The sequence below is a fragment of the Ochlerotatus camptorhynchus genome, unplaced genomic scaffold (genome assembly GCF_037179485.1).
Source record: "Ochlerotatus camptorhynchus isolate MF236.1 unplaced genomic scaffold, CSIRO-AGI_Acam_v1.1 ptg000136l, whole genome shotgun sequence".
NCBI classification, from domain to species: domain Eukaryota; kingdom Metazoa; phylum Arthropoda; class Insecta; order Diptera; family Culicidae; genus Ochlerotatus; species Ochlerotatus camptorhynchus.
In genome coordinates this window covers 1,042,718-1,054,573 of record NW_027040626.1, presented here as the reverse complement: position 1 = coordinate 1,054,573, position 11,856 = coordinate 1,042,718, and the positions used below count along the sequence as shown (strand labels likewise).

The following is an 11,856-nucleotide window of genomic DNA, read 5'->3' as shown; positions in this document are numbered from 1 at the left end:
ATAGACGAATGCACGGATGGAGTTGAGTTCACTCGACAAAAAGTGACACAACAGCGGGGCTCTATTTACCAAAAATGAACACATGAATAATACTCGCTACATTTGAAACGGGCCTATCAACTTTTGTACACAAAACTTGTTAAGCCCTTTTCGTGTGAACCGAATACGCCCACGCAAACTTAAAACACCATCGGGTAGGGACAATTATCCACTTCCCGATAGTGCTCTTGGTTTGCGTGGGCGTTCTTCCGTTCTCGTGAAAAGGACTTAGTAAATTGTTTACAAAAGTTAATGGGCCCTTTTCAAATTTTACGCAAGCATTATTCATGCACTGAAACAAGGACCATAGTTAGGAATACTATTTTACAGAAAACACTTATTCTCAATATAACCATGCTTATTACCGTTAAATATACTATGAATTCAGTATAGTTGACTATGAATGTCAACAAATTTACTATGATTCTGGCAAAATTACTATGCTTGGTCAAAATGCATAGTAATTTTGATAGAAATAATAGTAAAATTTAATGAAATTCTTTTCTGCACAAATCTATTGGTGAGGGTATTCAATTTAAACCAGCAATATAGTATTTTTAACAATGAATTTTGTTTCAGTGTGTGTTCATTTTTAGGCTGTGAACCATTTGCCGAGTTAAATTTAACTCGTGGTTAAAAATGACATTTCGAAAGTTATTTCTTATATTCGAAAATCTCCGTGCTGTCGATCGACCGGTTTTCGAGCCACGGTCGTCAAAATTTAACTTCTTGTCTGTCAGAAATAACCATGCTCGGATAGCAGGGTTAATCGATAACTTTCCATCTGTCAAATTTAACCAAGAGTTAAAAAAAAACTACAAGGGACATCCCTATGGGGTTGTACGCAATGGTGACGTAGGACTACGTGGTCTTATATAATAAATGGTAATGTGTATCTTTATTCAGCCAGGAATTAATCTGAACCATATTTTAATTATTTTCCTTACCTCATTTTTATATTTTCATTTTCTGTTCTATTTACTATCGTACAGATTTGTCTTGAATCTGATGAAATATTGCTTGGAGCCAATGCCCATGATTGTGCTGGGTAATTAAAATTTTTGTTCAACAGATTGCGTTCAACGTATCCACATCGTATAATGGCCGCACCAAGCAGACCGCTAGTAAGTCCACCGGAGGAAAGGCTCCTCTCAAACAGATGGAGGAGTGAAGAAGTCTCATCGCTACCGGCCATCAGGAACTGTCGCTCTGCGTGAGATCCGTTCTTACCAGAAATCGACCGAGCTGCTGACTGCAAGTTGCCTTTCCAGCGTCTGGTCCGTGAAATCACCCAGGACTTCAAGACCGATCTGCGCTTCCAGAGCTCGGCCGGTTTTCACAATGTGTACCCCCATATAGAAAGCAAAGACGTCCTACGTCAAAACCGTACGGTCGTGTCATGGATGCAACCTCTTATTCTTTTTGTCAACATTATTTTCATAAGGCAAATCAACTGATTTCTTATCGCGAACTTTGCTAACGCTGCTTTCGAACATTTAAAAGTTCAATAAATCATCAAAACCTCTTTCACGTTGGAAATCGATTTGTGGCCCTGAAAAGGGTCGATTGATTGTTTGAATGATACGAATTTACTTGGAGCTAGTTTACTTAGTGACGGCCTTGGTTCCTTCAGAGACAGCATGCTTGGCCAACTCACCCGGCAGCAGCAGACGGACAGCAGTTTGGATTTCGCGGGAGGTGATCGTCGAGCGTTTGTTGTATTGAGCCAGACGGGACGACTCAGCAGCAATACGTTCGGAGATGTCATTGACGAAGCTGTTCATGATGCTCATGGCCTTCGACGAGACTCCGGTGTCCGGGTGGACCTGCTTCAACACCTTGTAGATGTAGATGGCATAGCTTTCTTTCCTGCGCTGTCTCCTATTCTTCTTCTCTCCCTTGACGATGACTTTCTGCGCCTTTCCGGACTTCTTGGCGGCTTTTCCAATGGTTTTCGGTGCCATGATGAAATCGTTCACTTCGGAAGAGAATAACTGATAGTCGCTTCGACGGTGGTGTCTCGTTTTGTACCCGTAGCATAAGAAGCGAAACTCCTCCCGTTTTCAGTATTTTGCTTCCCACTGTATGTATTGTACCCTCCCTGTATTAATAATATGCTACTCGACGCAGGTATAAGTATACCCTCGATGAGTTTTTTTTTTTTTTTTTAAATCTTTATTTTAGAGATTTTTAGCCTGAGGCTAGTTCATCTCTTTAGTCATGGGTGAGGCCTCAGAAGGAGAACCTCCTACGGAGTTGTTTGACAGAGTTTTAGCATAACAATTTGATCGTTTTCCTTAATGACTATCTAGGGTGACCACCATCATGAGGGTCAAAGACTCATCCCATGTGGTGTCCCTCCTGCTACTGAAAACTGTAAAATACAGCTTTCCTGGCTCTTCGCGAGAAAACAAGTTAAAACACATGGAACGATGACCTGAACGAGACGACACCGTGACGAGGTCCAAAGGCTCATCCCGTCCGGTGCCGTCCCGACAGCTAGCAGAAAACAAAAAACACAAAAGACTGATACTAGCAACTGACTACAAAAACGGACTAAATTTGATGATACAAATTCGCCTCCCTCAGGAATACCAGGAGGGCGTCGGCAGCAGGCGAGTCCTCTCCGAGCAGGTTCCGGATGCTGGAGGTAATCCCGTAAGTCTCCCGGATGTCCTGGAATTCCGGGCAGACACACAGTAGGTGTTCGACGGTTGCCGGAACGTGGCAGATAGCGCAGCTCCTGCGGAAGGGTCCTCCGCCGAAGTTGAGATATAGACGGCAGTGTCCAGTCCTCAGCCTCGAGAGTATCCTCTGGTCCGGTAGGTTTCGGAGGTCCGTCCATGCCTCCGTGGTTCCCTTGATTTTCCGGATGAAAGGCCCTCGAGTGCTGGCCCATTGGTCGGTCCATGCCTTCCGAACGGTGGTCTTAATCCACCGTCTGACGTCCTGGAGGGGAACTTTGTCGGTGAATCTGGGACCCGACGGTCCAGTTCCAGCGAGTTGGTCGGCTGCCTCGTTTCCGGGAATTCCGCAGTGGCCGGGTATCCACGCAAAAACGGTATTACTGGGTGCGTACTTGACAGTAGCCTGAATCCACGGGTGGGTGGGAGTTGCCGAGCAGAGCTCCTGGATAGCGCTGTACGAATCTGTCAAAATAAGAATTGGTTTATTAGCTGGTGAAGTGGCCGCGTGGAAGATCGCGGCCGCTTCTGCCGAGTAAACGGAGCACTGCAGTGGTAGGCTGTTGCTGACGAGTATGCCACTTCCGGATACTCCGATGCCAACGCCCGTGTTGGATCGGGAACCATCGGTGTACCGGTGGGTGAAATCGGTAAACTTGGACCTGAGAAGCTCAGCTACTGTGCAACGTAGGGCTACAGAGTTGTCTCCTGCTTTGAATTGATTCTTGATCGCGTTTTCGATTATGAGTTTGGAAGAGAGCCAACTCTTCTCTCCGTGCCAGTGGATCCTAGCCACCGGGGGGAGGTCGATGCTGGCGATCGATTGCATGATTCTATCCCCCTCGTCGAGGAGGAAGACTCTGCCATTCCCTGCTGTTTTGGCGGCGAAGGATGCAGCTTTGTACAGCGTGGCGTTTATGATGCGGTACCGAAAGGGTAGAACCCCTGCTTCAACACACGCAGAATCTGCGGGGGTGGAAGGTAGGAGACCGGAAATGATCCGGATACAACTGTTGAAAGTCGGGCCAAGAATTTCCTCCTGCTTCTCCGATGCGATGCACGTAAGTTCGGTTCCGTACAGCAGCCGGCTGTCGATGATGGCTTGCGAGACACGGAAGCGAACTGCCCGGTTGTTGGATCGGTGTGGCCTGGAAATGGTCCTGACCAGATTGACCCTGCTTCTACAATCCTTCTTTACCTGGTTGAAGTGGGGCACGAAAGACAACGTGCGGTCCACCAGAACACCCAGAATCCGAACGGAGTTCCTAACGGGGATAGCTTGATCGGCGATCTTGATGGCGGCCCCGCTTACCCTGTGTCGGGACGGGCAGACGTGGCATCTGACACTTTTCCTGGCCGAGAGCTGGAAACCAGCTGTTTCGGCCCATTTCACGACGGCTGTGACGGCAGCTTGCGCTATGTTCCTGGTGCGGATTGTGGTGGGCCCGGTTACCACGATGAGTACGTCGTCGGCATACACAAAGATGTGCACGTTCTTGGGTAGCCGGTTAAAGACACCGTTCATCGCAATTAAGAAAAGCGTGACAGAGATCACGGATCCCTGGGGGACCCCCGTTTCTTCCCGAAAGCTGCTGGATTTGGCGTTACCGATGGCGACGCGAAAGGAGCGGTCGGTAAGGAAATTCCGAACGAAGTGGACCATGTGTCCCTTAAGTCCCCAACGGACGAGTTGGGCAAGTACGGCCGGAGTCCAGGTTCGGTTGAAAGCCTTGGAGATGTCAAGCGAAACGATTTCGGTGTGGTGTCCCTGGTCGAAGGCGTCTTTCAGCACGTCTCCCAGTGTGGCAAAATAGGTAGAGGTGCCGCATCCTTGACGGAAGGCGTGTTGCCGGTGATCGAGCAAGCTATTCGTCTCCAGAAAGGTCTTCAATCTCCGGTTCACCATCCGCTCGAACACCTTGCTCATGCAGGAGGTGAGGGCAATGGGCCGGAACTTCGTCGCATCTTTCGTTGTTTCGTTAGTCTTCGGGATCGGAATGACCAGGCTTTCCCTCCACGATGCTGGATAGGAGTCGGTGGTCCAAAGTTCGTTGAAGAGCTCAAGCATACGGACTTGGCCTTCGATCGGTAGGTGTGTTAAAAGGGGGTATCCGAGTTCGTCGGGACCCGCCGATTTGCCCTTGCTCTTACTGAGCGCAAACTGTAGTTCCTCCCAGGAGAAAACACCGTTTATCCTGGCGCTATCGTTGTCGACCGGTACGGGAAAGTTGCCAATCGAGGCCGGTGTGGTGTTGTTGCGGCGACGAAAGTTCTCGCCGTATCCAGGGATAGCTGAAAGCTCCGCGAAGTACTTCCCCAGCTCATCGGCAACGGCTACTGGTTCGGAGATGGTGCCATCTTCAGACTGCACCTGCAGCGGGCTCGAACGTCTTTTGCCACTGAGGGCGTTTACACGGCTCCAAATATCTGCCGAGGACTGGGATGCATCTATGCTGTCGAGAAAGTTCGTCCAACTCTCCTGCTTGGCACTCCGGATCGTTTGCCTGCATTGGATGTGCAGTCCGCGATAACGTTCGAGAATGCCATCCCGGCCGGGATCGTCTGGCTTCGTTCTTCTCAGCTTACGGAGGGCCTTCCGTCGGACTTTCACGGCTGCCTTCGTTTCTTCGGTCCACCATCGAAGGGCTTTTCGTCCAGGGATGCTGCTGGTCTTGGGAATGGATGCGGCGGCTGCATCGAGGATTGTCTTCGTCAGGTCGGGGATGTTACCGGGACCCTGTTCACTGATACCGGAGAGGATGGCGTTTCTGTACACTTCCCATTCAGCTTTGTCATACCTCCAGCGTGGCCTACGGGTGGTTACGGGGGCGGCTGCGGCATGTAGCTGTATCTGTATGGGATAGTGGTCGCTTCCATATAAATCCGAATTGGCGGTCCATTGAAACTTGCCAGCAACGTCTCGGCTGACAGCGGATACATCAATGGCGGTGGCATGACGTCCATTGAAGAAGGTGGGTGCCCCGTCATTGAGCACGACAAGGTCTTCGCTTTCAAAAAGGTCCGCCAGAGCGGACCCGCGGTTGTTCGGTCTCGGACATCCCCAGTTGGAATGGTGCCCATTCATATCCCCGACGAGGATTCGTGGTTCTGGGAGCTTGTCGATGGCACTCTTCACTTGGTTGTTGAGGCCATTCAATCGGCCGCATGGCAGGTAGGCGCAGGCAACGGCAATGTTGACAGGGCCTTCTAGCTGGACGGCGATGAAGGGGAGATCGGACGCGACGTCAATCGGGTGGAAGGCAACCTCTCGTAGGACTCCAATGGCTACCGAGTGACGGAAGTTGCTACCACGCTGCATTATCCATGCGTATTTCCTTCCTAACGTACGGTCCATTTGTTCCACCGTCACTTTGTTTACCTCCTGCAGGGCGATCACCCATGGCAGGCTGTCTTGGCAGAGAAGTTCCAGATCGGCCAGGTGTTGGAAGAACCCGTTAAGGTTCCATTGAAGCAGAAAGTTAACGGGCTTTGGCAGGGCCGGCTTCGGGAAGGCGGTTGCCGAGTCGATGCTTTCGCAGCTCATGTTGACGGAATGTCGAATGTCGTAGTGGCCAGAGGCGTTGATTTCATCCGTGTTGTCGGCGGTTTCGTTCGCATAGTCGGCGTCGGATAGAGACCCACGATAGCCAGGCGGGGGAGTTCCATCGGACCCGGGTGTCGAAAGTACGGCAGCGGAAATTGCCGATGGGTTTAGAACGCGGACCGAATGAAACAGAGCCCCACCAGAGGCAGGTGGAGGCGTTCCACCTACCCAAGGCAGGGATGTTCCAACGGGAGAAAGAAATTTTGGATGGTTCCGTTGCTTCGTCGATGCGTGGCCGGCAGATGTTGACCCTTCTTCGTTTCCGTTATCCTTCGGGGAATGGGAATGACGTCCCTTTTCCGTCCCGATCCTCGCAATCAAAGAAGATCCCTCGTTGTCCTTAGGGGTATGGGTGTTTCCACCCTTGTCCGTCCCTCTTCCAGGCAGGCCCTCGATGAGTGAAATAAACCGACCATCATTCTCTGCTTGTTCGTCAAGCAGTTCAGTCCGGTATTTGCTCGCTCTGTCGAGTTGTTCGATAGTTATTCCAAACGTTTATTCGCGTCGTCAGTAGTGTCGGTCGCATCGTGTGATGGGAAGACAGCGCTCCCGGAGCAGGCTCCGTGAGAAAGCGGAGAAGAACAGTGGTGAGTGTAGCACGAGTGTACCTATTTCAAATAGGTACGCTACTCTTCCCACCGATGTTGGAAATACCACCACCGCCACGGTGAAGCGATCCAAGAAGAGGAAGAAAAACCAAGGCCAGTCCGATGGTGCGAGTGGACGTGATGACGTCACAGCAACGAACGCCAGCGACATCGGTGATTTCGGCGACGCCATCGACAACGAAAATTCTGCCGGCCCGAGTGCGGCAAAAGTGAAGCTACCTCCGTTGGTAGTGAAAAATGCTCATCTTAATGAGCTCATCGCGGATCTAGCGACGCTGGGCGTTAAAGCCGAATACAAGTTGGGCAGAGTCGGCACCAAGGTGGTGCTCCGTACCAAAGCGGAGTATGACTTGGTCGTCGCCCACCTGAGGACTTCCAAGGTGGAATTCTTCACCCACGACATTCCCGGTGAGAAACCATTCAAGGTCGTCATCAGGGGCCTACCAAACTTCGACCCGAAGTTTATCGAAGCTGAAATCAGGGACCGGTACAAGCTGGCCCCAAGTGCCGTCTATCGGATGACAAGAAGAGACGAGAATGTGAAGGCGTATCCGGATAGCCTTTTCCTGGTACACTTCCAGAAGGGAACGGTGACACTCAACGCGCTGAAAGCCATCCGCTCCATCAATTGCATCATCGTCCGCTGGGAGCCATACCGTGGCGGCCATCGCGATGTGACTCAGTGCCAACGGTGTCTGAACTTTGGACACGGCACCCGCAACTGCAACATTAAGCCACGCTGCGGAAATTGCGCTCAAGACCACGCCACTTCCGACTGCCCTGCGGATGGAGCTGTGGTGTTAAAATGCGCCAACTGTGGTGGTGCTCACCAAGGTTCCGACAGACAGTGCTCCAAACGCGAGGACTTCAAACGGATCCGAAAACAGGCGGCAGCTAACAGCCAACCAGGACGCAAGAAGGACAAAGTCCCGGCATTTCGGACGGAGGATTTCCCGCCTCTTCGTGCTCCTCAGCAAAGGCAAGCGAATTCGCGGGTGCATTCCGTTCAAGCAACTTCTGGTGATTCTGCTGGCCAAAGCTCTCCATCCCCCCCTGGATTCTGGAGACAACCACCAGCGCAAAACAACAACCCCGATCTGTTTTCAGCGGATGAACTGATGGAAATTTTCGTCAACATGACCGGTGCTCTACGTAAGTGCCGCAATAAGCCCGAACAGATCCAAGTGCTCGGTAAGTTCATCATCCAGTATGGTGTCTAAACCGCTAACCATCGCTACCTGGAACGCTTGCTCTGTAAGAGCAAAACATATTGAGCTTGCCGACTTCCTCCGCAAGCATAGCATCGACGTGGTTCTTCTAACTGAGACCCACCTAAAGTCCGGTGACAGCTTCTGGTTGCCTGACCACAACATTATCCGGCTTGATCGCACTAGCTCCAGGGGGGGTGGTGTAGCGGTCATCGTCAGAAAGGGAATCAAGTTTTGCACTCTGCCCCACATCCGCACTTCTATCATCGAGGCCATTAGTGTGGAGGTGAAATCACCAACTGGAAACGTCCGGTTCATCGCTGTTTACTGCCCACGCCAGTGTACCGCAAGCAACGGATTAGGAATCCAATTCAAGAAGGACCTGACCGCCATCACCCGTACTAGCTCCCGATTCATCGTTGGGGGCGACCTGAACGCCCGCCATGAAGCTTGGCGGAACTACCAGAGGAACCGGAACGGATGTCTATTGTTCGACCACGCACAACATGGATTGTACACTGTGCAATTTCCGGACGAACCAACTTTCATCTCTCCGGCGGGAAATCCCTCCACGCTGGACTTTTTCCTGTCAAACATCGGACTATCCAAGCCGGAGGCGCACAACGATCTCAGCTCCGACCACCAACCGGTGGTGACTGAAGTCGGTGTCAACGTGGTTCCTGCTAGAAGCTGCCTGCGTAAAGACTACCACCATGTCAACTGGGTGCAGTACGGACGAATGGTGGACAGCAACATCGATGAAAATCCACTGCTCAACACCGTAGATGACATCGACCGGACGTTGGAAGGGCTCCAACAGGCCATATCCATGGCTGACGAGGCATACGTTCGACAAGTTCCTGTGAGGGGTAAGTTTGTTGCTATTGATTCCCACACCCAATTACTGATTCGGTTGAGAAATGTTCGTAGACGCCAGTTTCAGAGGACTGGAGACCTGGGTAAAAAACGTGAAATGGCCGATCTGAATAGGCAGATTGCTTCCAGAATGGACTCACTCCGAAATGAAAGTTTCGGGCGTGTTGTCCAGAATCTGGATGACCGCTCCAGACCATTCTGGAAGGTAGCCAAGGTCCTGAAAAATCATCCCAAACCCGTTCCACCTCTCAAAGTCGAAAATGATGACGATCGGCTTTTAATCACCCCACAGGAGAAAGCAAATGCGATCGGCGAGCATGTAGCTTCATCGCATTTGCTTGGCTCGACTATCCAAAGTCCGCTCGATGATCAGGTTGCGCAATGCGTTCAAAACCTAGATACCTCCCCTTGTGTCGTGCCTCCGGCGGATATGATTACAGTACAACAGATTTGATCAGCGCTGAAATGCACCAAGAACATGAAGGCTCCCGGGTTTGACGGTATATTCAACTTGATCTTGAAGAGACTCAGCATGAAAGTGCAGTCTCTTCTAACCGCTATCTTCAACAGATGTTTGGAACTGCACTACTTTCCAAGCATCTGGAAAGTAGCAAAAATCATACCAATCCGCAAACCCGGCAAGGATCCAACATTGTCTTCAAGCTACAGACCAATCAGCCTCCTTTCAGCGCTGAGCAAATTGTTCGAAAAACTCATTCTCAATCGTTTGCTCAAGTTTGTCGAGGAAAATAACATTCTCCTTCCGGAACAGTTTGGGTTCAGAAAGGGGCACTCCACCAATCACCAGCTAGTACGGGTGATGAATAACATCCGAAGTAACAAAGCTGTATCCAAGTCCACAGCCATGGCCTTGTTAGACGTTGAAAAGGCGTTTGACAATGTTTGGCATGATGGACTTGTGTACAAGCTTTGTAACTTCAACTTTCCTTTACATCTTATTAAAATCACCCGTAACTACCTCCAGCAAAGGTCGTTTAAGGTATCGTTGAATGGTTGTCTTTCTGACACGTTTTCCATCCCAGCAGGAGTCCCGCAAGGCAGTCTGCTGGGCCCCTTGCTTTACAGCATTTACACTTCCGACATTCCTCCCCTTGGAGACGGTTGCGTGTTTTTCCTGTTCGCAGATGATACCGCAATAGCCGTCAAAGGAAGGATGCCTCGCGAAATAACGAACAAACTTCAACGATGACTTAACGCCTTTGCTGATTATGCCACCACGTGGAAAATCAAAATCAATGCCTCCAAAACACAAGCGATCATGTTCCTCCATCGGCAATCGCCCAAACTAAAACCAGCTCCATCTTGTACTGTAATCATGGATGGCACAAGGGTTGAGTGGTCCGCCGAAGTAACCTATCTCGGGATGTTGTTCGATGAAAAGCTCCTCTTCCGTTCACATGTAGAGAAAACAGTAGTCAAGTGTTCTGTCTTGGTTAGGTGTCTGTATCCGCTGATTTGCCGCAGATCCCGCCTCTCAAGGGTGAACAAACTGGCTGTCTACAAACAAATCATAGCACCTGCGATCCTCTACGCAGCTCCGGTGTGGGAATCATGTGCACAGACTCACAGGAACAAAATTCAGGTCGCACAGAATAGAGTGCTGAGGATGGTTCTTGATCGTCCTTTCGACACTAGAATGACAAATTTACACGAAGAGGCAGGAATTGCCAAAATAGATTCAAGAATTAACGAAATTAAGACTAAATTTGCAGAAAAATGTAATTTATCAGAACATGCTTTGATAAGCAATTTGTATATAGTAGGTTAGGTGTATATAGTAGTTGTAGGTTAGTTGTAGTTGTAAATAGTAGTTATAAGTAGTCTCCTTTTTTCCAATTCAAATCAAACCAATCCCACCATATGGTCATACTTTAAAATAGGCCTGATAGGACTAGTAACTGTAAATAATAATTAAAATCTCAAATGAACTAAAGTTGAAAAGACGCATCTGTGTCACTTGAAAAATTCATCAATGTAAACCACACAAACACAAGAAATAAAGATCATTTTAAGTCAAAGTGAAATAAACCGACCTATCTGGTCGGTCTGTTCGCCATTCACGCCAAGCGTGTCACAATTATGCCAAAGGACATTCAGCTGGCTCTTCGTATTTGTGGTGAACGCTCTTAATTTTTCCGACGAAATCTATCAAAACCGCCTCTTTTCAGAGCCACTAAAAGATTCCACAAGAGAGTTGGGAAGGAAATTTCTGCTGCTTACAACTGATCGCATCACAGTGAATCCTGATCTAAAAATTGCAACCAGCAAGTGCCCTAGAACCAAAAGCGATGCGATGCTATGACCACAGACAAACAGACGTAACTCTTTGAATAAGTTATCCGTGAAAATATAGTATCTCAAAACATAGAACCTCAGTAACGACATCTCTCGGGCTTCTCGCGGAAAACAAGCTTGCTCGCTAACTCGCAAACAATATTACATTAAAGTTCTTTAGAATGTATAGAAACGTCAAAGTGATCCGATGCCAGCGCTGCGGCGAGTAGTTCGCGGAACTCATAATATTCAAATCAACCGTTAAATGCGTGCACAAAGATACACAATGAAGAGTTACGTCTGTTTGTCTGTGCTATGACGATGACTGTAAGGGGCTTAGAAGCAGAAGAGTGAAAGCCAATTCGCTTTTTCGATTTCCTCTTTTGTGATGACCATAGCTTCCTATTTCGCACTATTTCTGCCATGCTCTTCTATCATCCACAACAATAAACGTATCAATGAATGTGTTTGCCGTCGAGTTAACGTTACCTGACCGTGCACTTCGTAGTGGAGGAGCAACTAATGATGACAACTAATCCACT

At 49.3% G+C, this 11,856-nt stretch overlaps 1 protein-coding gene across 1 annotated transcript; it reads right to left on the bottom strand.

Moving 5' to 3' along the window:
* Nucleotides 1–1,643: 1,643 nt before the first annotated feature.
* Nucleotides 1,644–2,003, bottom strand: LOC135700443 (histone H2B-like). Its single transcript, XM_065220965.1, has one exon. It carries the CDS (start codon nucleotides 2,001–2,003, stop codon nucleotides 1,644–1,646), a length of 360 nt encoding a protein of 119 aa, XP_065077037.1.
* Between the last annotated feature and the right edge of the window lie 9,853 nt (nucleotides 2,004–11,856).

Excerpts from the sequence above, each read along its gene's own strand:
- LOC135700443 (XM_065220965.1), bottom strand. The coding sequence starts at position 2,003 with ATGGCACCGAAAACCATTGGAAAAGCCGCCAAGAAGTCCGGAAAGGCG.